Raw genomic sequence first — 27,948 nt, 5'->3', positions numbered from 1 at the left:
CCAAGGATTCAGAAAAACTGCTTTACTCCAGGAGAGAGGAAAGTTCAAGGAAACGAGAGCCCATTCTTAGGCTGGGGAGCAGCCAAGACGAAGAGGAGCAGGGTATGGGACTCCCGTAGGGACACAGCCAAGGAGGGCACTTGTCTGTTGAGACATGTGGGGGGTGGGGTGGGGGTGTGTCTGAGGTCTGTAGGAGAACTCACCATGAGTATTGGCTGATGCAAAGCACAAAGCAATTAGCTGCCCTGAAATACAGTAGTGCGGTCTGAAAAGGTATTTTAAATGCCTTTAATTATCAGACTCCTGTGGCTTAGCCTCGGATGGCGTTTTCAGCATCACAGTGTCAGCGCTGAATGATGAAGTAAAAGCTGGATTGTTGCTCAGCGGAGGAAATGTGAGGGTCTGTGGCTGCCAGCAGGGATGGGGGTGTTGGGGAAATGGAGCCCTGAGCTTTCCTGAAGGGTCAAGTATGGACGATTGTAAACAGCAGCAGGGCCAGCCCCAGCTCTCTGAAGAGCAGCCTGACTTCTGGAGCAGTGATAAGAGTGACTGGGATCAGGAAGATGAAATCAAGTAACTCCCGTTTCTTTGAGTCTGTCTCTGGGTATTTTATTCACATGGTTTTACTTACATAGCTTTGTGATTCCAGGCAATCATAGACCAATAGTAGGTGTCTCTGGGAGTAAATGATATTCTCATTTGACAAAGAGAATAAGATGGTCATGGTATCACATGGAACTTACAGGGCATGTGGTCCTGGTCACAGTGTAGTGAGGAAAGGTGTCCTGTTCAGAGAAGCTATGTTAGTTCCTTTACTGTTACTGTAACAAATAACCCAAGGCTGAGTACTTGATAAAGAAAAAAAAATGTGTACTTAGCTCTCAGTGCTGGAGGCTGGAGCTATGGTGAAAAGAAGGGTAATGGGAGTGGGAAGTGAGTGGTTAGACTTGCACTTTAACTGGACTAGTCTACAGCATAGAAAATAAACCCAAAGTAGCAGGGAGACCTCTATAGGAGTGGCAGAGCACTTCTGTAGGAGGTGATAGCCAGGCATGCAATGCAGGTGTGCTGCAGAGTCTGCTGTGAGATGGTTAGTAAGGCACACCTGTTAGGAGTGGGTTTCTGAGGTTTGGGTGGATAGGACAGGGGAATTGGTGTGATGCTGGGGTTCTGGTAGGCACACCTGGGTGATGGAAGTAGAGGATGCTGAAGGATCATGGGAGTGGGGCATGGGCACTGTATAAAGATACACTTGGCCTACTGAGCAAGCATCCACTGAACCCCAGTGTCCACCAGGATCTCAATGTGGGTAGTGATTCGTGGGAGTATCAAGACCCAAGAACCACTCTGTGTCCCCCTCCCCTCCCCTCCCCTCTGCCTCCTCTCAGAAGCCCCGAGGTGAGAGGACAGAGGATGCACTCTGCCCTGAGGGTCCAATGTAAGGGCACTGGACAGGCTAGCCTGTGTGGCACAGTAAGAGTCCCAAGCCCCAGAGGCCACTATGAGAGCTGGAGAATCTGGTCTCTGGGTATTTCACTCCAGGGGAAGAATTCCCAGAAGGGTGTGTGTGTCCTTTGGGTTTAGGCATAGCACAGCAGTGTCTGTCTGGGCATAGGTGGTCTCAGGGATGGGCCTGCCTTTGGAGTTGCCACTGGGTGTGAAGTGTGACATCAGCACAGAGGATCTTTATTCAGTTGTCTGGAAAGGAGGTGGCAGTGTTTCCTCCAGAGAGCTTCTATTCCTGCTGTAATTCCAGTGGATTTAAAAGTTGGTGTGGGTCCATGAGTCTACTGTTGTAATTATAGTCTGGTCGCTTTTCATTATACATAATGTGATTTTAATGGAATTAATGTTCTGTATCAACAAATACATTGTTTTTATTGTTGTGCAAAGGAAGAGGAGACTTCTAAAATGAGAGAATTAAAATGCTTTGCAGCTCATATAATATTCTCCCCTGAGCTGGGTGATAGGTCCGCTTTGAGTTTCCCCGCTGGCACTGGACTCAGACAGGGAGGTCACAGCTACCCAGCGGGCACCTTTCTGGGACACTCAGGTCTCCCCACCCTGCCACATTGCTCTCTGGCCAGCCTGTCCCACAGAAAGATGATCTATTTCCCTGCCTATTTATGCAGGCCAGTGGCTACTATGACCAGGAACCTAGTCCTCTCTGAGTGACAGTCAGGGGCCTTTGCTGCCTGGCTCTGACTACCCACTTCTCTTACATGTAACAGGAAGACTCGGGAGTAGTTTTTGGCCTTGCTTGTTTTTTCTTTTTCTTTCTTTCTTTTTTTCTCCCACTGACATCGGTTTTCATCCACCTAGGAAGATAGAACCAGCAGTCATTGGCTTGGGTTTTAATAATGTGCTTTTTATTATATGTAAAAAAAAAATGAAAAGAGAGGAAGCCAAATGAACTGTGCAGAGACAGCGGAGATGGGTTTGAGTTACAGTCCTGACTCCTCTGCCCACTTGGGCGTTGGCATCCATACAGACTTGCGCACTTAGCGGGAGAGCGAACCGCATTCCCAGCCCTTTGGAACTACCCTTTGCTCTTCTCTGTCTTTCACTGAGAGAAAACATGCCTTTGGGGTATAACTGCATTTCCAAGCCATGACTGCATGGTGGCCACGGGGAAGGATTCAGCGAATGGCAGCATTCCCCTCTTGGTAAACACCTAGGTTATCTCCAGTCCTCAAATACAACCCTTTGGCTAACACCAGCAATTACCCCATATCTGTGTAGGGTGGACATGGATGTGTTTGTGTGGGGGTTATGAGTATGCATGTGTGTGCCAGGGATCTGACTCACGCCATGATCTTCATGTGATAAACACTCTACCAACTACGTCATCCCTAGGAGCGGCAAATTTTAGAAGTAGTACTGTGGTTTTAGTAATGGCATGCAAAAATGACGGTGCTCATCTAAATCATAGGGCATTACAATTATTATTGTTATATTAATTTAGTAGTATAGGAAGTTGCACATTCGAAGGCAAGTGTCCCTTCAGCTCTGATTCTGCCTCTCAGGGCTGAATCTCTTGTGCACCCTTCCAAAGAGGAACACTGATGTCATCTCCCATCATTTCTTCCTATACTCCAGAGGGAGGGAGGGCTTCTCCACACACTCAGCCTTGTCTTTCTTATTAGACCAGTTACCCTTGACAACCTTGGACACCAGCCTGGACAGATTTGCTTTCAGTGCCATACTGCATGCATCCACATTAGACGTAAACAGTATTTAGTTCAGTAGTCCTCTGTTGCTATGTCCAGAGACAGGTCTTTTACTGTAAAAAGAAAAGTCCTGTATAAAGGGCACAGTACCCATAGGATAAGTGCCCTATGGAGTGTGAGTGTGCGTGCCCATTTTATTGAAAGATAGTATGGATATCTCATGGAGTGGGCCTCAAACCAAGGAAGTGTACACCAAACTGTACCAACATCAGTTAAGATTTCAGAGGGCCTTCTCTGTGCTTCCTTATTTCTTTTATTGAAAATAGATTTTTTACACACTATATTGTAATTATGGTTTCTCTTCCCAGTCTTCCGTATTCCCCCCTCCAATTCAGATCCACACCCTTTTTGTCTCTCCCGCGGGATTTCCTCATCCCTGAGGGAAAGGATTTGATGGAGACATTTCTTCTAGTGTTGAGTGTTCCGGGGTCTCTCACTCTCTTCATAATGCCTGGCTGTGGGTTTCTGTGATGTTTCTATCTGCTGTAGGAGAAAGCTTCTCTTAGAATGGCTGAGCAGGGCACTGATCTATGAGTATAACACAATGGCATTAGGAGTTACTGCTTGGTTTCTTTAGCAGAACCAGTCATTCCTGGTTATCTCCTAGGTTCCTAGTATATGTAGTCTCAGGTTCCACTGGGGATGGATTGCATCTCATGGAGTTGGTTGGTTACTTCCACAAGCTCTGTGCCACATATCTTGTAGACTGAAGGGGTTGTAGCAGAGTTGGTAGTGTGCAGAGTACCTCTCTGTAATATGACCACTAGTCTGTAGGGGTGAAGGCCCTCGGTAGGCACTATTTGACTTCTCCAGGTTCGATGAGTTGTATAGGTTCACGCTTATGTCCTTTGCCAAAACTTCACTAAAAATATTTGCCATCTGATGGATGTAAATATTTATATTGCTGTCCTAACTTTTGATATTTTGAGGCATTTGAAGCAGGCTGGTTTATTCTCTGTTCAAAATGAACATTCTCAAATTTGGAGTTCAGCTATTTTTCCTATTGAGTTATTCATTTTTCTTAGTAATGTTATACAAACTTATAAATTAAGAAAATCAATCCTTTCTATTCCATCCATTATTAATTTATTTTTCCAATAAAAGTTGTTTGGGGATTTTATATTCTTTTAAAATTATAAATTTGCTTTTTGGCTTTTGCCATAAATAATACTATACTTAAATATCACCCCAAAACTTAGTGGTTTGTTCTCCTCTGGGTCTGAAGACCAGTGTGGATAGCTTCCTCCAGGGTCTAAACCATAGGACAGTTCTAGGACCCAGGCTTGAAGGGACTGCAGATACATGTGTGAGGAGGAGACCAGAAGGCATGGATGATGAGTCCCCAGGCCTCAGGGTCGTGACAGTGTGGCCCTGCTTCCACCCAGCATGGCCAGGCAAGTCTTTAGCCAAGCCCAGTCCTGAGATGGGGACAGGCACTCCACCCAGTGACACATCAGAGCACAGACTTAGATTTTCAAGAATGACAGGTCACAGCATTTAGTCACCCACACTAGCATGTAAACAACATCGGTATTTAGTCACTTACACATGTGTGTAAAAAACATCAGCATTTAGTCACCCACACAAGTGTGCAAAAAACATTCACCACAAACTTGAAAAGTGTCAACACATCTGTTTTTCCTGTTAAGCCCCCTCGTGCTGTGTTATGTTTAAGGCTGACTTTTGGAACATTTTTAAATGTCTGTCCTGTTTTCTTCTAGAACATTTGGGTTTTGTTCCTTGGTTCCGCTACAGTTTGTTCTCATAAAAAGATAAAATGGAGATTCAGTTTTGTTGCTTTCCAAGAGACTAAGCTGGTTCACTTTGTATTGCATGGATCATTTTATCTCTTTTAAATATTTTAATTAGAATTGCAGGGCATATGCACATTACTTAATCCTTTCTATCTTAACAAGGAATGCTTCCCCCATCTAATAATAAAACCTCCTGTGTCCTCTCTTGGACAGCAGTTCTCAACCTTCCCAATGATGCGACCCTTTAATACAGTACCTCATGTTGTGGTGATCCCCAACCATAAATTTATTTTCTTGCTACTTCATAGCTATAATTTTGCTACTGTTATGAATTGTACTGAGTTTTCTGATGGTCTTAAGCATCACCTGTGAAGGGTTATTTAGCCACCCATATCAGGGTCATGACCCAAAGGTTGAGAAACAACATTTTAAGCCTTTCTTTTTTCTTCTTCTTTTTTAATTAGATATTTTTTATTTACATTTCAAATATTATCCCCTTTCCTAGTTTCCCCTCTGAAACCCTCCTATCTACTCTCCCTCCCTCTGCCCACCAACCCACCCACTCTCCCATCCTGGCCCTGGCATTCCCCTACACTGGAGCATAGAGCCTTCATAGGACCTAGGGCTTCTCCTCCCATTGATGACTGACTAGGCCATTCTCTGCTACATATGCAGCTAGAGCCATGAGTCCCACCATGTTTTCTTTGATTGGTGGTTTAGTCCCAGGAAGCTCTGCATTACTGGTTAGTTCATATTGTTGTTCCTCCTATGGGGCCACAAACCCCTTCAGCTCCTTGGGTACTTTCTCTAGCTCCTTCATTGGGGACCCTGTGCTCCACCCAATAGATGGCGGTGAGCATCCACTTCTGTATTTGTCAGGCACTGGCAGAGCCTCTCAGAAGACAGCTATATCAGGCTCCTGTCAGCAAGCTCTTGTTGGCATCCACAATAGTGTCTGGGTTTGGTGGATGTTTATGGGATGGATCCCCAGGTGGGGCAAATGGATGGATCTGGAGGATACCATCCTGAGTGAGGTAACCCAATCACAAAAGAACACACATGATATGCACTCACTGATAAGTGCATAATAGCCCAGAAGCTCAGAATACCCAAGATACAATTTGCAAGATACACATGAAACTCAAGAAGGAAGACCGAGTGTGAATACTTTGATCCTTCTTAGAAGGGGGTACAACATACCCATGGAAGGAGTTACAGAGACAACGTTCAGAGCAGAGACTGAAGGAAGGACCATCCAGAGCCTCTAAGCCTTCCTGACACTGCTGCCTTTTTACTCCTATCTGGTCTGCTGGTGTGAGGCCACTCTACCTCTTTGCTTGCTGTTATAAATGGAGTTTTAAATTTCATTCCTTTTTTCATTTCTTCTTGGCACATGTCCTCACACCTTTCTGTGACAAAACAGGGACAGAAAGTTAACCACTATGGGTGCCCTGTCCTTCTGCGCATGGACACAGCAATCACACACACCTTTGAGAATGGTCATGGCAGAGTTAAAACGTAAATTCATGGCAGGTGTCTGGTGTGCAGCCAATGCTCAATAAATATAACTACTGACATCATAGTTCAGCATACTAATTTTTGTAGCAGGTAGTATACCGACTCAATCCTTCCTTCCTGCCTTCTCCCCCTCCCCCTTCCTTCCTCCTCTCCTCTCTCGCATAATTCCCATAGACTTTTCAGAAAGCCTTGCCTTATCTAACAGGAGTAGTCTTGCCCCCTTCTTTCCAGTCCTTACAGGTTTCTTCTTCCCACTTAGCATATCAGTTCTCTGCTTTGGGATTTTGTTGCTGTGTGTCTGAATTCCACAAGCCTAGTGGCTCAGAACACCACAAAGTTAGTATTTCTGCATTTCCACGGGTCAGGAGTCTGGGAACTTTGGGTCTGGTTTCCTGCATGGGTCTGAATGCGCTCCAGATTCCTTTGCAGATGTCAGCGTGAAAAGTTCAAACCTAAGCTAGCACAAGAACAGAAAACAACAATAAATCTGAACAGAAGGGTGTGATGCTTTGATGAAAGTGTTGGGAATTTGGGTTCATCAGTACTTTAAAAGGAAATAACATGGGGGTTCATATCAAGAGTGCAGTGATGCTTCAGGTAGGGAGAGGTATATCAATGTTCATGAAAAAATATGATTATTCAGTAGATGCAAAAACAGTTGATAAAACTTAATGTTCAAGATGTAGGTATTCTACTCTTACTTACAGAACTATGTGATGGCCTGGAATATCCTCCCCCATTACGTACACATTTATTTGACCTTTGTCCCTGCATGTTGGCAGTGCTGTGGTTAAGATGGAATCCTTAAGTGAGTGACACTCTGACGAAGAGAAAGAATTTTATCATGTACAGTTCATGGGCTCCTGATCCAGGGGACACATTGTGGGAAGTGTCTTAGCAATCCCCCCATTGAGGGAACATCGTGGAGTGTGCTTACAAACCTATTTGCAGCCAGTCAGCCATTCCATGGTGCTACTCTTTTGTTTCTTTCATTTGCTTTTATAATTTGGGGTGTGTGTGTGTATGTGTGTGTGTGTATGAGAGAGAGAGAGAGAGAGAGAGAGAGAGAGAGAGAGAGAGAGAGAGAAAGAGAGAAAGAGAGAGAATGAATTGCTGAGTATCTAGTAGACTGGCTTCCAATTCCCAGGCTTCTTCCTCAGCCTCCCCAGTGCTGAGATTACAGGCATGTGACCCCCCCCCCCATGGCTTTTTGATAATGAGGAGCCAGATGAGCAAAGTTGCTGCTGCCATCTCTGTGATAAAATATACAGCTTTATATTTGTTAATTAATGGGTGTGCTTTCTAAAGTAACGATTAAAAAATACAGAGTATAGCTGAATATAGCCAGGTGGTGGTGGCACATGCCTTTAATTCCAGCACTTGGGAGGCAGAGACAGAGACAGAGGCAGGTGGGTCTGTGAGTTTGAGGCCAGCCTTGTCTACAGAGTAAACTCTAGGATAGCCAGGGCTATACAGAGAAACCATATCTCAAAAAACAAAAACAAAGCAAACAAAAAATACAGAATATTACACTCCTAACAATAACATTCTAGAATCTGGAGCACCCATTATCATATATGTGGTCTCTCATTGGCAGTATTGTGTTTTAGGTCTCAGATCACTTTGATGGAGCAAGGAGTGGTTATCCTGGTGGGCCTAGCCTGCTGAAAACCTTAGACCACAACTCATGTCAAAGCTGTGACGCATGAGAGGAACCCTGTGGTTTTAACTGCTTACCCTAAGGAAACATACAGCCAGGCTGGACTGTGTCTAACAGCTAAGATCAGACAGAAAGACAAGATCCACATCATGTTACCTCCAAAATAAATACTACCAACAGCCCTGAGAAATGGGCGGCTACCTATGTAGGATCATGGCTCTGGTCTTCCCAGGATTCTTGCTACATTAATACTTTACTTAATTAATACTTTTATTAATGCATGTCTTCTTCCTGAGCTATCTTTTTGTTTCCCATAGAACCCCAATCTTCTTTCCTGTGCTCATGGGTTCAAGCCTGTTCCCACTTTCTCTTCTGTCACATTCAGGGTACCAGGTCTACATTGGAGTTGACAGGTGATAAATATGGATCTATTTTTGTTCTTATATAAGCAGCCATCCAAGTTTGACCATCAGCATTTGTTGGTGATGCCATCTTTTCTCTAGTGTGTGTTTTGGGTCCTTTGTCAAATTTCAGGTTCTCAGGTGTATGGATTTAGGTGTTTTTTTTTTCCCAGTTCAACCTCAATGATCAACAGTCTGTTTCCATGCCAATATCATTCTGGTTTTATTACTTTATCTCTGAGTATAATTTAAAACCAGGAATGGCAGTGCTCTAGCTGTTCTTTTATTCTTCAGTATTGTTTTACCTAAGCTGTGTTTTTATTTTTGGGGTGTGTGTGTGTGTGTGTGTGTGTGTGTGTTTGGTTCTATATGAAATTGAAGATTTTTTTTTCATTTTCTATAAAGAACTATGTTGGGATTTTGATGGACACTGCATTGACTTTGTAGATTGCTTTGTAAGCGACCATTTTTACTATTTTAATCCTACCAACCCATGAGCCTGGAAGGCCTTTCCATCTTCTGGTGTCTTCTTCAATTTCCTCAATGTTTTGAAGTTTTTATTTTACAAGCCTTTCACATGCTTAGTTAGAATTATCTCAAGATTTTTCTTTTGAGGGTATTGTGAATGGAATAGTTTCCCTGATGTCTTCCTCTCAGTATGTTTGTTGCAAATTCAATTGATATTTATGTGTCCAATTTTTATCCCACTATTTTGCTGAATGTATTTTCTAACTCATAAGTTTCCTCTTGGATCTTTAGGGTCTTCTGTGTATAAAACTATAGCAGCTGCAAATAAGGATCCCCCTGATTGCCCTTAGTTGCTTTATTGCCCTAACAAAGCCTTAAGGCACTGTATTGAACAGAATGGAGAGAATACCAAGAATGAGTTATCTTTTTTTTTTTGAATTGTTGGCCAAAGGGGTACCAGAGACCCCTTAAAACATTACTAACTATTATCAGTGCTTGCTACAGGTTCATGGTCTTATTGATGGTGTCAGGTATGGGTTCTGTCTTGTGGAGTAGGCCTTAAATCTCGTTTAAAAACAAAGCAAAAAACAGCAGTTGCTTCTTCTCGTAGCATTTGTGCAGCTATTGCACCAGTGGGCATGTCCCACTAGATCAGCTGTTATTGCAGCTTCAAGATTCACAGCTGGCTGAGACTGATGATGCTAGATCCTCCTCCAGTAGCACCTTCAAGCACTGTGTAAGCTAGCCAATGGGGATGAGACTTCTAGTAGAGTACCAGCTACATTTCTCCATGTTTTATAACTCAAGTATGTGGTCTCTTTACCAATAGGATCTTGCCATCCAGTTCTATAGAGTAGGCAATAGCACCTCTGGTAACTCATTCTTGGTACTCTCTCCATTCTGTTCAACACAGTGCTTTACATCTTAATGAGAGCAATAAGACAACTGAGGGCAATCAAGGGGGTCCTTATTTGCAGATGGACCCTAGGGGGAAACGTATTACTGCTACTATGTCAATAAAATGCCTCCTGATGACATATTGCCATACTCATAGATCAGTCCATTGCCCAGTCCTCATCAGAGAGGCTTCTGACAGTAGACGCCAGTTAACATAGGAACCCACAATGTAAAGAGAATAAAAGACATTAGAATGCTCAGTCCTAACTATGAGTCTAGGTTATTCCTCTCCCCCTCAAGGCTCAGTGATCTATGCTGAAGATGGGACAGAAAGATTGTAGGAGCCAGAGGTGATTGTTGCCGTCAAGGAATTAGTGTTTTCCAACCATAAGAGGGTGGATAGTTATATGACCTCTCAGAGATTGTGACAGCATGCACCGTGTGCAAGCAAGTTCAAGCCAGACAGCATCCCTGCGTGGAACCCTACCCTGAGCTAAAGATTTATTGGCATTTGATAGCTCCTGGATGAGTAAATGTCAGTTTTCTTTAATGGAGTGACACCTGGTACATCAACCACATTCCAGAGCAGGCACCATGCCCAGGTGTGTGTGTGTGTGTGTGTGTGTGTGTGTGTGTGAGAGAGAGAGAGAGAGAGAGAGAGAGAGTATCATCGGGGAGATAGATAGATAGATAGATAGATAGATAGATAGATAGATATAATTGCACAGAACCCTCAATGAATAAATTTTTAAAGAATTTAACATAGAGCTTTAAGTAAGAATAACAGAGACAGCTGTCATGGCCAGGATGGTGAGGAAGGAGAGGCAGAGGAGGAGTCTTTAGAGAGATGCCCCAAACAAAGGAGAATATATGACCTTGCTATCCTTTTGAGGGGTAATAGGAAATTCTATGCAATATAATGTAGTCTGAGATAGCCTGTGTGACAATGAGCATGGAGGAGCCAGGTACCAGGTTGGACCATCAATTAGAGGTTGTAAAATCATAGCACAGATAGCTTTTGAACTCAGTTTCAAAGAGTTGTGGAGGGGACACAGCCTGATTTCTCTTTCTGTGAGATCTGGTCCCTTAAAGTGACAGACCCCATAATAGCACATTAAGGGCTTTCTTTGGGAAATTATGAGTGTGGTAGACTGGTGCAGCCCACATGAGGAGATGGTGTGGAAGAGGCTGGGACCACAGGCTGGAAGTAGCCTGCAATGAGAGGGAATGGTGAGGACTGAGTTCAAGAGAAGCCATGGGCAGGGCTGGCATGATGGTGAGTTTGTTTCCTGGTGCTAGAGAATAATGCAAGACTACAGTTAGATACACCATGCCGTGTGGCTGAAAGCCAGACAAGGAGAGGAACACAGACAAGAAGGTGGAGGGCTAGGAGGGTCTCTCCCGCTGTGTGAACCTGACCAGGAAAGGCTGGAGCCGGAGCTGCAGGCTGAAGTGCTGTAGCGGTTACAGCTCACTAGGCATCATTCAGCCAGGCAGATAGATCACTTGCTCCATTTCTGCAACAGCTTCCTTCTCTAGGCACGGAGCAAACGCGGCTTCTTGGCAGTAAGCTGACTTCGCAATAGCTGTCGGGCACACCTGCCATGTGTTTGGGGGAAGTAATTGAATTGGCTCTCATCTTCCTTCTAGAAGGACGCGTTTTGCTGCTTAAAACGTCGCCTCGTCATTTGCCTTTGAATCAGATCTGATGATCTGAACAAAATTCTTGATTGTCGGCATCAAAAGAACATTCTAGCACCGAGAAGACGAGATCTACAGAGCTAGCGTATTCCAGGCCTCTCTGGCCAGCAGTGGTACCGTCAATGGAAAAGACTTTTGGCTCTAACAGGGCCATTGCTACCCGACAGTCTGTTGCCTGCTTCATCGAATCTATAGCAGGAACTTCTGTCTCAATTCTGATTTTAGTCTGTGGTGTCCCCTAGGTTGGGTAGGGAATGGGAAAGAGTGACTTGGTATTCTTATAACACGACATGCTTGAAAGGTGACGCCTCCCCTCTCCGGCAGCATCGTCCTGCCTCCTCTATTTTCTTTGCCTTTTCTTCCACAACTGTTTAATTATATGTTACTCTTCTCTGACCTTCTGTAGTTTTTCTGTATTCTTGGCAAATTGTGGACTTTGAGTAACAAAATCGGTCAATTAAACGGGTTAGCAGTTTCGTGGCACCGTAATTTCACAGCTAGCTTGATTCACAACCCTTTTCCTCACAGGCATGATATAAAAGAAACCTACAGAATTACTGAGTCACTAGAACATGCCACAGATCCTCCCTGGAAGCTGGATTTGGGTAAAATTTAGCTCAAAGAACCAATAGTCAAGAAGCAGAGGCTCTGAACGTCTTTTGAACTGTGCCCTGAAGGATGGGCCTTGCTCCCTTGGGTCACAAATGGACAAGGGCAAGAAAGGCAGGAAGCGTCCCCTCCCCTGAGCTTGAGAATCCTTCTCTGATCTGTTCTGGCATGGCCCTTGCTGCCCTTAGAACTGACCCAGTGTTTCTACATTGGGAGACAGGATGCCTGCTGCTTCTGTGGAGCATGGGGAAAGAGCAGGTTGATACTGTAGAATCCAATGCCCCACTCCAGGTAGAGTAATACATGCAGTGATTTAGATCTTAAATGTCCCCTAGAGGCCAATGTGTTGAAGTCTCAGTTTCTTGACTGGTGTGATTGGAAAATGGTAGCTGTGAGACGTCACATGGGAAGCCCTCGAGTAGTTGGACACAAGCTCTTGAGGGACTCTTTGGGTCTCCTTCCCTTTCCTGCCTGGACGGAAGGGGTCTTCTTGGTGGATAGTCCTGTGATGGACCTTATAGAATAGTGTCTTGTAGGATGTGGTGACCTCTCTGTGACCTTGAGAAGCAGAGTTTCTGTTAAGTTGCCGAGGCTTATTCTAGATGTCGGAAGGAGAGTAGCTTTGTCTCTTGTGTTGTATGGATTTTACATGCCCTTTTCTGGGTGGAACAGGTTGAAGTTGGTCTGAAAGATGGTTCCAAGTGTCTCACCTCCCTCTACTCTCCTTCTTCCCAGGTGCTGCTGTCTGGACTCATTGGTGTTGTTTCCTGGAAGAGGCCTCTCTCGCTTGTGGTAAGTGACACCTGGAGCCCCAGGTGGCCTAAGACAGTGCTTTACCTGCAGAGCATTGAGAGAGGCAGAGGCAGTAACAGACAGCGTTCAGCTGTTGGCAGGAGGTGGGGCATAGTGTCTACTGCGTGCTGATGGGCTGACTCTCAAGAGCTGTTGCACATTGGCATGTGGAACTTCCCAGCATGCACTTGAAAGATTCCTAAGATCATCCTCTCCCACCCTTTCTGCTTGCTTTGCTTTAGTGACATTCCTTGAGGACATTTAGAAAACAAAGACATTGAAAGTCTGGAGGCTGCTTTTTCCAGACACTAAGATCTGTTTGTGTGTGTGCAGATACTTATATAGAAGCATAGAGCAGCACACATTCTACCAGAGTTCAAGAAATGTTAGGTTTTGGGGTGTGTGTGTATGGGGGGGGAGGGTTGGAGATAGAAGCCAAGTGTATGGCTCTAGAGACCTTTGAAAGAATTAGACTCAGATGCCCAGAGGCCAGAGAGTTAGAAGCCAAGGGCCTCCTCAGAATTAGAGAGAGAATATCTTGAAGACATTGTTGGAGAGCCTCGGGTGGAGGATAACTGTCAGCACTGATGTGTGTGTGCGTGTGCACTTTATAAGCTGCATGGGTAAAGATTCTTTCTTGAGGAGGATCATTACTGGGCAGGGTATGGGGGCGTGGACCACACCAGGGGTGGGGGAGGGTGTTGGGTTTTCCCTGTGAGAAGCACCCCACGCATCTCTGTGTGTATTGATCTGTAGCTTGGTCTTCTCTGTGTGTGCATTAATATATTGATGTATCTGTGTCAGGACCAGAAGAACTTTGATGGGCACTGAACAAGGCAGGGTGGTTGTGTTCCCCTTTTGTATTAATCAATTATTTAAACTCTTGTTTTTCAGTGATAGGACTCGGACATAGTGATGCGTTCTAAATATTAATGCAAGTAGGGGGAAAACAAATGTGTTTGAGGAAGATACTTCCTTCAGGAATGTGACTGATATCCTGAAATGGTGTCAGAGGGGAGAGTGGCTTGGATTCCGCTGAGCCTCCTCCTGTATAGTTCAGTTCACAGGACAGCTTGCCTTAGATATTTTTTTAATCTAGAAAAATTCAAATGTGCAGAAAAGTGGATTGGGGAGGGGAGCTGGCATAGTGAATCCTGGTGTACCCTCCACCCAGATTCAACAACAACAACAACAACAACAACAACAACCACAACCATCTGGTCTTTCTTGTTTCTTCTGTGCCCTCTCTATCCCAGCCCCCAGCTCTTCCCCTCTCTTGGATGGATGACCTTATGGCAACTCCAGCATGGGGATCAAGGAGCTGGCTCTGTGCAGAATGGATTGGCAGTACACACACTGGCTGCAGACCAGCCATAACTTCTGAGCCATCCTTAGCAACACAGGGACAGACTGTTCCATTCCTCCTCAATACCCCAACAGGACATACAGATTAAGATCTATGATGCCTAACTAACAAAAGGAAACCGTGTTCCTTGGGGTGGATGTAGAAAGAAACAGCCTGCCACCCCCTCACTCCCTTCCTGTCCTAGCCCCAGGATGGAGATGCTTACATGGTGGCCAGGACTCAGGTGCCTGGGGAATGCCTCATGGATGTGGCTCAGGTGTGTCCTGGGAGAGACAGGGGGAGAGTGTCTGTAGCCTCATGGAAGGAGGGGATGGCAGCAGCTGGACCTGCCCAGGCAGTGTTCCAAGGGCTTGTTCCCAAGTCCTGCTGGGTGATGAGTGTAGGACCAGCTGCTCTCTGGAAGATGCTCACATTCACCTTGCCTTGATTGAGCTCCTCCCAGGCCCCAGCTGGAGGATGAAGGACTTCACTAGGGAAATGCTAGCCACTCTGCCAAACCTCGGATTTGTAGTGGCTCAGTGCAGCAGAGATAGGCTCTCATTGGCTCTCCAGTGCAGGCACTGCACTCAGCAGATACTTTTTCCTCAGAAGGTTTCAGAGATTGTGGGTCTTAACATTTGGGGCCCCCCTATTCCCTATGCCTGGGGAGTCTCTGGGATAGATGGATGGGTCTCCTTGGCCTAACAGTGATGGACATCATGTGTGCATCTCCCAGTAAGAACTTGTCACCAAATCATTCTTGCTCCATAGGAAGCTTGCAGATGTTGCCTGTCTGGACAGACATTTCTCAGAGGCAGCTGCACATTGTGGAGGATGGGAAGTTTTGATAGGTAGTTAGTTGTCTCTCCCATAAGAATGGCCTTTTGCCTGGGTAGAATCTGTGGGTACAAAGACCAAACTCTACATACCTACATATCTGTGTGTCAGCCAGGGATTCCCCAGAAAACACAGCAAATAGGATGTAGCTAGCTAATCTCTGCCTGCTCATCTATTAGAGTATTAACTTTATCGAATCTCCTGGGATGGTTAACAAGGTCAAATTCTATAGCCTCAGCCTACAGGCTAAAGCCTCAGGAGAGAATGAATGTCCCTTGAGTCTGGAGGCCCAGTCCATTTTCTTTAGAGGATGTCTTCCTTTCTTTTCATAGGGCCTTCATCTGATTGGCTGAAGCCCTACCACATTAGGCAAGGCATCTTCTTAGTTCAAAGATTATTGACTTAAATGTTCATTTCATCTTTTAAAACTCATAGCAGCATCCAAAGTAGTGTCTCACCAAGTATCTGGCTGGGAACTATGTGCTTGCTACACTGACACATGAAAGTAGCTGTCACCTAGGATTCTGAGGTGAATGGCCTCAAATGATCTATCTGTAGAAATTCCAGTGAGATACTATGGGTAATGGTGGTGGCCATTGGTCAAGTGTGATGTACAAACTTCTCCTGGTATATAGGCAAGAGTCAGTTTCGTATTTTAGAAGAGAAGAGGCAACCACCAGGCTTTAACAAACCTACCTTATACTTGAACCCAAGTCTTTGACTCCAAAGTCCTCCCTTTTTTCCACCCAACCTACCCATGCAGCCTCATAGATATTCCTTCTGCCTACTGGCTCTCCTCTAACTGTGCATCCTTTGGCTTGCACATCGTCTCTCACACTGCCATATCCAGCCCGGATTCTGTGGAGCCATCTATCTTCATGTCCCTTTCCTCTCAATCTTTGTCTTTCCTACTCATCTCTAGGGTCTCATTTTTACGACTTCAATATTTACTCAGTTGGCCTTCTCATTCCCAGGGAGATCACTGGCCTCTCTTATCCTCTGTGGAGACAGTGAGTGGACTTCTGTGAAGAGAAGTGGCCCTAATGGTGGTTAGAAAGAAGCAATGTAAGATGCCTGTAGGAGACCCTGCTGTTGGTAGTGGTGGGTACCCCCAGAGACTCTAACAAATGAGCTGTTTATTATCTGGGATGTGTCTGTCCCTTTGCACGGTTCTGAGCCTCTACATGGACTGTGGTTTGAACAGCAGTCAAGACATCTGTACTGGCTAGTTTTGTGTGTCAACTTGACACAGGCTGGAGTTTTCACAGAAAAAGGAGCTTCAGTTGGGGAAATGCCTCCATGAGATCCAGCTGTAAGGCATTTTCTCAATTAGTGATCAAGCGGGGAGGTCCCCTTGTGGGTGGGACCATCTCTGGGCTGGCAGTGTTGGGTTCTTTCTATAAGAGAGCAGGCTGAGCAAGGCAGGGGAAGCAAGCCAGTAAAGAACATCCCTCCACGGCCTCTGCATCAGCTCCTGCTCCCTGACCTGCTTGAGTTCCAGTCCTGACTTCCTTTGGTGATTAACAGCAAGATGAAAAGTGTAAGCCGAATAAACCCTTTTCTCCCCAAATGCATCTTGGTCATGATGTTTGTGCAGGAATAGAAACCCTGACTAAGACAACATCTAACACAAAGCTGGTGACATACTGGAGGAAGAAGGCTCTGATAGGGAGGAGAGGAAGGGACAGCAGGCATCTGACCAGCACTTGGGGAAGAAGACTTTGTGAGCATGATTCCAGAGAGATCAGTAGAAGAAAAATGCTGTGTGTGCGCGCGCGCGTGTGTGTGTGTATGTGTTTGTGTGTGTATGTGTTTGTGTGTGCCTGAGTGTGTGCATCCTTGTGTGTCATTTGTCATATGAAGTATCTCCTGTGATTGAGGGACTTGTTCTCTTTGCAGTAAACAAATCTCAAGTTAGTACCCAGACCACACAGGTCTAATTAGAGGACTTGTCAAAAGACTTGGAGAAGCACCCTGTGACATTCATGATCCTAATGGCAACACTCTCGTGTGTAATCACAGATACATAATTAAAAAAAAAAAAGCATATGTAAACTAGCAGTGCGTTGAATCCTGCCTCCCTATCTTATTTGCAATAATTACAATACTTATTAAGAGGCTTTTACATGAAAAAGATTAAATTTTAAAAATAAAACAAACCCTTATCTTCCCCCCAAGAGGAAACTACCCACAAGATCGCACTATTCTTACACATAACAAATTACAGATAATCTCATGTATTGCAAATCACTGGGAGTCTATTTTAAAGAGTCCTGATCGGTAGTGATATGGTACCATAGAGATTTAGGGGTTGCCTTTTCTGATAGGAATCTGGCGTTTTGGCCAGATCCTCTGTGATTGCTCCTTCTTATCTCCAGGAGACTGTCATTGTTGGTGGGACTTCCTAATACATGGATGCCTTTTAGTTTTAAATGAATAATAGTGTGGAATGCTGTTGTCTTTTAATTTTTAGCGGCACATCTTTTGTCTTATCTGTCTATATCTACCTGTCTGTCTGTCTGTCTGTCTGTGCCTGTGCATGTATAGGTGCATATGCATGTGTCAGGCCGCATGTGAGGAGGTCAGGAGAACCTTCAGGAGTCCGTTCTCTCCTCCCACCATGTGTTCCCTGTAGAGCAAACTCAGGGCCTCGGGTTTGGCAGTATGTGCCTTCCCTTGCTGAGTCGCCTCTCCAGCCCTGTTAGTTGTTGTTGTTATTATTACTACTTTTTTATCTTGTAAAATCTGTGTTGTCCCCCCACCCATTTATAAGGGAAATTTTTATATACCCCAGACTCTGTATATTTCTTCATGTAGCCGAGGATGGGTAGTCACTGTCCCAGCAGTTTTTGAACGTCAGAGTTTCCTCTCCTGGGTGGGAGTTTCCCCCTGTGACTGCTGGATGCCAGTTTGTTTATTGACACCTGTGTTGCTGAATGAACCTGTCGGTCTCTCCTGAAGCCACTGTCATCCTCGTTAATACGGTAACATTTCTAACAAGTCATGGTTTTGTTTTGTGAGTAATGTTCTTGGCTACTTCTGTGCATTTTTCTCTTTAATAAAATTTAGAATAAATGTATAAATTTCCCTAATGACTTTGTCTTAATTTTCATTGTGAATGGATTGATTTTACCAATGAATTTCTGGATAAATGATAACTTAATATTGAGAAACACTACCTGTTAAAATTCCCTGAAAAAGCTATTAATATATTGACCTCAGATCTGGTGCCACATGCTGCAGAGACTTAGACTCATTCTGATTATTTGTTTATTAGATAATTCAAAACATATTTTGCTGCAATTTTAAAACATTATTTTTTCTTTGTCTTTCTTTGTTTCTTCAATTCCAAGCGGACATTTCTCCTGCTGGAATGACCTTCTAGGATCTTTAACATTCTCTCGTCCGTTTCATTCTCTCTAGGTATATTTCCTCTTTCATTTCCCCAACAGCCTATTTGGGCTTCAACTACATCCATTCTACTGGTTAACCCCAGTGCTGAACTTTTCATTTTTTTTCATTTTGACAGACAGCTGTGCAACTTGTTAAGAACTTTCTGTTCTTCTGGGCTGACTTTCCTTTTCATGGCATCTTTTGCATCTTATGAAACTCGCACCCACAGCCCACAGGTCAGTTTGTAGCCTATCCTTCCCAGGCCTTCCCTAGGAGAATGCCTATTGCCTCAGTGCCAGCAATCTTGCTGCCCCTTTCTCCTCTCTGAAGAAAGGATAATGTATAAGTGATAAATGCACACAGTAGGTTGGCGGCTTCCTTAGGATTGTTCAGTGGATGGGAAGGTTGAATTGAATTCATCGTCTCTCCCGATTTTTTTTTTTTTTAACTTCCATTACATTTTATTTTATTTTAATTAGGTATTTTCCTCGTTTACATTTTCAATGCTATCCCAAAGGTCCCCCATACACACACCCCCACTCCCCTACCCACCCACTTCCCCTTTTTGGCCCTGGCGTTCCCCTGTACTGGGGCATATAAAGTTTGCAAGTCCAGTGGGCCTCTCTTTGCAGTGATGGCTGACTAGGCCGTCTTTTGATACATATGCAGCTAGAGTCAAGAGCTCCAGGGTACTGGTTAGTTCATATTGTTGTTCCACCTATAGGGTTGCAGTTCCCATTAGCTCCTTGGGTAATTTCTCTAGCTCCTCCATTGGGGGCCGTGTGACCCATCCAATAGCTGACCGTGATCATCCACTTCTGTGTTTGCTAGGCCCCAGCATAGTCTCACAAGAGACAGCTATATCTGGGTCCTTTCAGCAAAATCTTGCTAGTGTATGCAATGGTGTCAGCATTTGGAACCTGATTATGGGATGGATCCCTGCATATGGCAATCACTAGATGGTCCATCCTTTCGTCACAGCTCCAAATTTTGTCTCTGTAACTCCTTCCATGGGTGTTTTGTTCCCATTTCTAAGAAAGGGTAAAGTGTCCACACTTTGGTCTTCGTTCTTCTTGAATTTCATGTGTTTGGCAAGTTGTATCTTATATCTTGGGTATCCTAAGTTTCTAGGCTAATATCCACTTATCAGTGAGTACATATTGTATGAGTTCCTTTGTGATTGGGTTACCTTACTCAGGATGATGCCCTCCAGGTCCATCCATTTGCCTAGGAATTTCATAAGTTCATTTTTTTAATAGCTGAGTAGTATTCCATTGTGTAAATGTACCACATTTTCTGTATCCATTCCTCTGTTGAGGGGCATCTGGGTTCTTTCCAGCTTCTGGCTATTATAAATAAGGCTGCTATGAACATAGTGGAGCATGTGTCCTTCTTACCGGTTGGGACATCTTCTGGATATATGCCCAGGAGAGGTATTGCGGGATCCTCCAGTAATACTATGTCCAATTTTCTGAGGAACCGCCAGACTGATTTCCAGAGTGGTTGTACAAGCTTGCAATCCCACCAACAATGGAGGAGTGTTCCCCTTTCTCCACATCCTCGCCAGCATCTGCTGTCACCTGAGTTTTTGATCTTAGCCATTCTGACTGGAGTGAAGTGGAATCTCAGGGTTGTTTTGATTTGCATTTCCCTGATGATTAAGGATGTTGAACATTTTTTCAGGTGTTTCTCTGCCATTCGGTATTCCTCAGGTGAGAATTCTTTGTTCAGCTCTGAGCCCCGTCTCTCCCGTTTAACTACGTTGTAATCAGCCAGACCCAGGATGAGGACTCCATCTTGGGGCTCCCTGAATGTCAAGACCAACAATGACTACATCGTCTGCTTTAGGTGTTCTTGGGGGTGATGTAACCTCATGGTGCCATGGCTGAGCGAATTTTTCTGTCAGGCAAAGCTGCCTCCTCCTTTGCTCCTGATCATCATGGTCCCCTTTGAAGGTTCAGAGTGACTTCGAACTGTGCTCATCATGGGTGGATGATGGTTATGATGATGAAAATATTAACTGTTAACATTCATCGATCATTTCTTGGGCCCTTCTCTCGATGGTGTCAATATAGCTAGATCTAGTCATATATATATATGTGTGTGTGTATACACACATATATACTCATATGTGTGTATGTGTGTATGTACACATATACACACACTTTAATTCTCTTATTTTAAGAATCTATATTTGGGGCTGGAGAGATGGCTCAGCAGTTAAGAGCACTGACTGCTCTCCAAAGGCCCTGAGTTCAAATCCCAGCAACCACATGGTAGCTCACAACCATCCATAATGAGATCTGATGCCCTCTTTTGGTGTGTCTGAAGACAGCTACAGTGTACTCATACACACACACACACACACACACACACACACACACACACACACACATACATACATATAAATAAATAAATCTTTAAAAAATAATATATTTTGTGTCATTTCCCTACTTATTATCCTTGGTAACAAGATGAACATCATAACATATAGTTAGGTGTTTCAGATGAATTCTAACTTAATGTCAATATTATACAAAAGATGGCCTTCTGTGATTTCTGGCTTCCCTCTTTATGCTGTTTCCATACAAATTAAGTCTTTGTATGTTGTATGCCTCTCACGCCAACCTTGCCATTCTTGATTTACTTGGTTGTCTTTTCAATAAGATAGGAGAAGAAAAGTTATGTTTCTGTGTGATGCTATCCTTTTCTCTTATTTCTTATAAGATATGTCGCATAACAAATGCTCTTAGTTTTTATCTTGGAATGGTTCAAATTTTTTCCTTAATTTTAAAACGATGCTTCTGCTATCTATAGAAGTCTTGATTCATAGGTTCTTCTCTCTCTTGTGTTTTATGGCCTTGAATATGGCCTGGCCGCCCTTTATCATGTGTGATTTGTGTGAGAGAAGCTATTGATCTTTTGGGGCTTCTTTGTGAGGGACACTTGTTCTTTTTTCTTTGATTTCTCTTTGACTTTAGCTTTTGACAGTTGACTTAAGGCTCGCCTGGCATCAGCCCTTTTGAGTTTGACCTACTTGAGATACATGTCTTTTATCAAATTTGAGAAGTTTGGGGCCATAACTTCTAAAAATGTTTTTCTAACCTTCATCTCTTTTTCTCCCCTTCCCTCCCTATACTCTTGTCTTGTGTGTTTTAGCCTCCTTGGAGGTGGCCAGTGTATTGTTTAAGGCAGTGGTTCCCAACCTTCCTGATGCTGTGACCCTTTAGTATAGTTCTTCATGTTGTGGTGACCCCAATCATAAAATTATTTCCATTGCTACTTCCTCACTGTAATTTTGCTACTGTTATCAGTCGTATTATAGATATTTTAGGAGACAGAAGTTTATCAAAGGGGTTACAACCCACAGACTAAGAACCGCTTGCTTCAGGTCTGTTGTGATTCTTTGTTCTTTGCTTCTCTTTCTGTGCAGAGGGGATGATGTCAATTAGCCTCCCTTTCAGGTCCATCCAGTCCTACTGTTTAACTTCTCAGAAGACATTTTTGTTTGTAGTTCTGTTCTCTTCAGTTCTGTAATTTGCAATTGATACTTTCTTCTAACCTCTGTGTATTTTTCTTCTACTTAGTGATACATCATTGTCTGTTTTTTTTTCCTTTAGTTTTTAAAACAAGATTTAAAAAAAAATAAAAGATTTCCTCTAGGTCTTTTCAGTGTATTTAAAAGAGCTAAGCTGAAGTTGTTAAGCCCACCATCTGGCCTTCCTCTGGGACTGTTTACACTGACTGCTTTTCCCACTGTGACATGCGTGTGATATCTTTGCATGTCTTATAACTCCCTGTTGCAAACCAGACATTTTCAAGAATACAGCATGTCACCTATGGCAATTAACTTTACCCCTCTCTATATTTTATTGTTGATACTGTTTACTGTAGCTTTTGTCACTTGTTTAGTGACTCTTAACTAATTCTGCAGAGTAGGGTGCCTTGTCATACTGAAGTGTCAGTTTAGTAAAGCTGGTAGTTAGCCAATCATGGTTGGGCAATAATCCCCTTAAATGTGTGCAGCCAATGCCTAGCCTTTGCTGAGGGGCTTTGTCTGCTGGGGCGTGCTTTGGGCATAATATCAGGCAGTCGACAATCTGCTTTAGTGTTTAGTTTCTGCTTACATGAATTCAAGACTTAGAGGCTATAGTTCAGAACAGTCTCAAGTCCATCCAGGGTATCTACACAACTCTCCGTGTCCAGGTTGCATACTGTATGCCCAGAAGTGCACTGGGGCTTTCCAAAGGCTTATGGTCATATTACTCCCTAGCTTTCACTGATAGTCTTCTTAGATGGTCCCTTTTAATCTTGTTGGGATAATATTATTGTATGCTGTGTACAGATTGTGTTTGTATTGTTCAAATGCTGATTTCTGTGCCAACAGAGAATTGAGTGCAGACTGGACTTATTGTTATTCATACGATACATCATATTTTGTAAACACTCCCTCTCTCTCACCTTCTGATTGGTTTCCTAAAAAGCTGATGGCCTATAGCAAAGGCAGGAAGTAAAAGGTGGGACTTCTAGGAAGAGTTAGGAACTCTGGCAAAGAGTCAGCACAGGAGATTTGCTAGAGGAAGGTGGAGGTATGAAACTGAGACGTAACTAGCTATGTGACAGACATAGAATAATATAAATGGGTTAGTTAACTGAGTTATGAGCTAGTTGGGGAACAAGCCTAGCTTAAGGCCAAAGCAGTAGTTCATAAATAAGTAAGCCTCCATGTCATTATTTGGGATCTGGGACAGACATAGAAAGGACCTAAAGGTTACAGAATCTGCCGTGGATATTATCTACTACGTAGGCAACTACAGTATGAAAATACTTGCCTATAAATATATGTGACAGTTCTCCCCCAGGGGTCAGACATTTCATTACTGGGTGGGTTACAAGTAAGGTCAAGTACAGATCACCATGGAGAATGGCCTTCAGATAATTGCTGTAATGGCCATGTGGGTGGCAGTCATTTGGGAGTGGCTCTGAAAGCAGGCTGTAGTTGCCTTCTTCCTTCAGGTGGCTTCTCAACGTGTACCAGAACGTGAACTGATGGTTTGCTAGGTTAATATGGAGTAGGGGGGAGGGGTGTAGGAGGGCAAGCCATAGAACCAAAAAGTTCACTTTTCCAACTCAAGATTCGTTTACTTTGAAAAAGGAATCCCAAGGTTGCCTGACAGATCCTGGATCACTTCCAGAGTCCCTAGCAAATCGATCCTGGGAATGTGTCTGGGAATTTACTTCCTTTTATGCAGCAGTGAGTTTTCAGGTCATCACTTTGTCATTGTCCTGATGTTGCCCTGGAAAACCCCTTCCAGAGTTGTCAGTTAGTGAGGTGAGAAGTGAAGTCTGTCAGGTTCACCAATGGATGGCACATCTGGAAAGACCATTCTCTTACCCCATAGAGCTCTGCTCTCTTGATATCCCCTAGTAAGTCCCACCTGGTGTCCTAGGGTGTCCTTGGGAACATGTTGAACACAGGCCTTTATCCTCTTGGAGTACTTGAATGTAGCACATATAGCACCTTTTGCTACATTGTATTTTTTGTTTTAAAAAATAGTTCTTTGAGACTCTCCTCCAGTATGTTTTGATTATATTCACCTTCCCTCCCCAGTTCTTCCCAGAATCACCCTCTATCCCTTCCCACACAATGTTGTGTCTAAGGCTCCTGACACCCACATCAAGGCTTTTCTGTATTGTTCAAATAGTTTTGGATGTGTGGGCTTCCACTGCACTGTGGTCAATTCATCAGGGCCTACACTTTAGAGAAAGCTGACCGTCCTACTCCCAGCAGCTAAGAATTCCCAGTAGCTTCTTGGCTAGGGGTGGGGCTTCACGCTCAACTCCCCTCTTTAATGTTGGGACTTTGGCTTGGGCTTACACAGGTTGTGCATGCTGTCGCATCTGCTGTGAGTTGCTATGTGCAGCAAAACACTGCTTCCCTGTAGTCATCTGCCACCTCTGGCTCTTGTGTTCTTTTGTTCACAATTGCTCTTCACAATTGTTCCTGAGCCTTTGGAGGAGGCAAAATGTTATATATATATATGTGTGTGTGTGTATGTATATGTGTGTATATATATATATATATATATATATATATATATATATATATGTATATATGTACATAATTCATATATATATATATATTCTATTTATGGATGGGCATTCTGTAGTTTCTCACTCTCTGTACCTTGACCAATTATGGGTCTCTGTGTTTCTCATCATCTATTGCAAATAGAAGCTTCTGTGATAAAGGCTGAGAAATGTCCTAATCTACAGGCATAATCCAGGTCAGTAGGGGTTGTTTTAATGCTATGCCCATTTAGCAGAACAGTAGTAGTACATTCTCTCCTAGGACCTGTGACCTATCCAGCTATAGGCTCTTGGTCCAGTGACAGTAACAGGTATGCAATTAATTTTGTGAAGGAGACCTTAAATCCAATCAGAAAGTGCTTGATTGCTTCTATGACATTGCACCAGCTGCCATGTATTTCCAGGTCAGTTGTTACTTTAGTACACATAGGGGTCACACCTGCATTAAACTGACGACTTTTCCCCTTTGGTAGTATGCAGAGCACCTTCAGAACTAGGATGCTAGCCCAGAAGGATGGGGCTTCCATGTCAGTATTAGCTTGATTTCTCTAGGTTCTGATAGAACTCTGCTGGGGCTGACGAGGTCACTGTACCCGCTATATGCAACATGGATGAATCTCAAAAGAAATAGGCTAAAGAAGCCAGACCTGTTGTGATCTCAGATGCTTGTAATCCTAGATCTTGGGAGATTGCAATATCAAGGTCAGCCTGGGTTGTGTGGTAGGCCACTTTCAAAGAAAGATAGAAAAGAAAGGAGAAAGGAGAGAGGGAAAGGAAACCAAGCATGAAAGACCATGTTGTCGGGATTCTGGTGATAGACAGTAGATGCTACTTGCCTAGGGCTTTAGTGCTTGGAGGAGACTGAGAGCAAAGGGGAACTGGGGAACTTAAGGGTTCTCTGGAACATTCTATGCTTTCATCTGGTGGCATTTACATGGCTACCTGTGTGTGTGTTAAGATTCACCAACTGTTCAATTAAAATAATTAAATTTTCTTTTCTGTAAATTAGACCTTAATAAATACAATAAGAACACCCCAGATTAAATAACTCATTCTGTTTAACTGCATTCATCATTATTAACCAAGCAAGCCCAGGAGACCCAGAAGTCATTGAAGAATTCCTCAATGGCGCTTAAGCTACCATGTGTCTAGGAAGCACCAATGACATTCATTCAGAATGGTAGAATGAATGCTGGAATTTACTGCAGGCTTTCAGGCTTGGGGGCTGCTGGCAGGTGCTAGGATTCTGGCTTCTGTGTCTTAAGTAGAAATAGTTAACAGAGGTGACAGTAGTCAGGAAGGTGTGGAAGGCCATAATGCCAAGTGTCCATACCGTGAACATGTTAGAAGCACCATTTATATACCATTTTCCTATGGTCTTTTGTAGGAGGAAGACACATCATAGCGGCTTTCAGAAACACTGAAATTTCTCTGGTATTCTTATAGTGTTTAAAAATCAGAGTCTCAGATGGTAGGTTAAAAGTTCAGTCTCTTCTGTCCTTCAGTAGGATGGGTAAATTAGCAGGTGCATACAGAGAGGTAGTGCTTGGTGTTAAAAGAAATGACCTATCAAGCCAGGAGAAGACAAGGGAAAACCTGAAATGCTTATCACCAAAGCAAAGGAGCCATCCAGGAAAGGCTGCATGGCTTTGATAAAAGTCAATTTGTGGAGAAGGTCAAAAGATCAGAAGTTACAAGGGAGTGGAGAAGGTCAAAAGATGGGAAGTTACAAGGGAGCAGAGAAAGTCAATAATCAGGAGTTACAGAAAAGGGATACGTAGGCAAAACAGTGTTCTTAGGGCAGTGAAATGCTTTTGTTGCTGCTGTGACTGTGAATACACATCATTACACATGTGTCTGAGCCACAGAATGCTTAACACCAAGAGTGGGTCCCAACATAAGCCCTAGACTTGGAGTCTTAATGATTAATCAGTGGGGTTCCTGATGATAACTCATGTGCCTTCCTGGTGGGGGGTGTTGGTAGCAGGGGAGGCTATGAATATGCTGAGGGAGGTAACAGAGGGGAAGTTTCAGGTCCCCCTGCTCAATTTTACTATGGACCTTAACTATAAAAATAAAATCTATGAAAAGGCTTTAAATTATAAACATTGCAAAGATATACACTGAAACTAGGATGCATCCAGTTTATTTGAAATGACTAGTAATTATGGGAAATGCAGGAGCAGTTGGTAGCTCCTATGTCAGCTGTTTCTGCATTCCAGATGGGTGGGATCAGGCTCTGGAGACGATGGACCATATGAGAGTTGAATGGGCAGAAACCACAGTCACACAATGCCATCACTTCAGGGTGACCGCTGTAACAAGTTGGGCATGCCACAGGGTGTGGGCTGAGACCTGTTCACATACTGCTTCCATTTAGTTCTCCCGATACCCAGTGAAGCACCCCTGTTGTCCCACCCAAGGGGAAACTGAAGCCCAGGACAGGTATACAGCAGGTACATGTAGGTGTGGTTCCAGTCAGGACAAACTGGTTTATAATCAGAGGTCCCTATGCAGCCAAAAGTCTCCTTTCATCAGCTCACTAAGGTTATTCAGACCCTAGCTCAGACTGAGATCATAGAATATCAGAATTAAAAAATAAATGTGAGGCCAAGGATTCTTTCAGCTTTTGTTTTGATTAGGAGCTATCACGTAGAGGGAGGGTTTTCATTTTTCCTACCTTTATTTTCTTTTTCCTTTTTTTAAAAAAAGATTCTTTTAATTGAAACATCTTTCCCTCTCTTCTCCCTTCCTCCACCCCCTCCCAACTACCTTCACTCAAACCCCTCCTGTTTCCCCCACTCAAGCTGATAGCCTCTTTTTCTTTGATTATTATTGTCATACATGGGGATATATACATGGCCTCTTTTTATTTTTATTAGATATTTTCTTTATTTACATTCAAATGTTATCACCTTTCCTGATTTCCCCTCCAAAACCCCCCTATCCCTTTCCACTTCCCCTGCTCACCAACCTACCCACTCCTGCTCCCTGGTCCTGGCATTCCCCTACACTGGGGCATAGTGTGTTCACAGGACAAAGGGTCTCTCCTCTCATTGATGACCGACTAGGCCATCCTCTGTTACATATGCAGCTGGAGCCATGAGTCCCACCATGTGTACTCTTTGGTTGGTGGTTTAGTGCCAGGGAGCTGGGAGTGGGGGTCTGGTTAGTTCATATTGTTGTTCTACAGGCTGTTAACCCCTTCAGCTCCTTGGGTCCTTTCTCTAGCTCCTTCATTGGGGACCAGGGA

At 43.8% G+C, this 27,948-nt stretch overlaps 1 protein-coding gene across 2 annotated transcripts in view; it reads left to right on the top strand.

The window, feature by feature from the left end:
- The window catches only part of Fam189a1 (family with sequence similarity 189, member A1), a 400,438-nt gene that overhangs the window by 160,118 nt on the left and 212,372 nt on the right, over positions 1–27,948 (top strand). For both annotated transcript variants that reach the window (XM_006541197.2, NM_183087.4), the window contains exon 2: positions 12,974–13,030. In XM_006541197.2, coding sequence (XP_006541260.1) covers positions 12,974–13,030 — 57 coding nt within the window. The remainder of the gene's footprint in view (positions 1–12,973; positions 13,031–27,948) is intronic.

Source organism: Mus musculus, chromosome 7 (assembly GCF_000001635.26).
Source record: "Mus musculus strain C57BL/6J chromosome 7, GRCm38.p6 C57BL/6J".
NCBI classification, from domain to species: domain Eukaryota; kingdom Metazoa; phylum Chordata; class Mammalia; order Rodentia; family Muridae; genus Mus; species Mus musculus.
The sequence above is the reverse complement of the archived record's forward strand: the minus strand, read 5'-3'. Positions and strand labels throughout refer to the sequence as shown.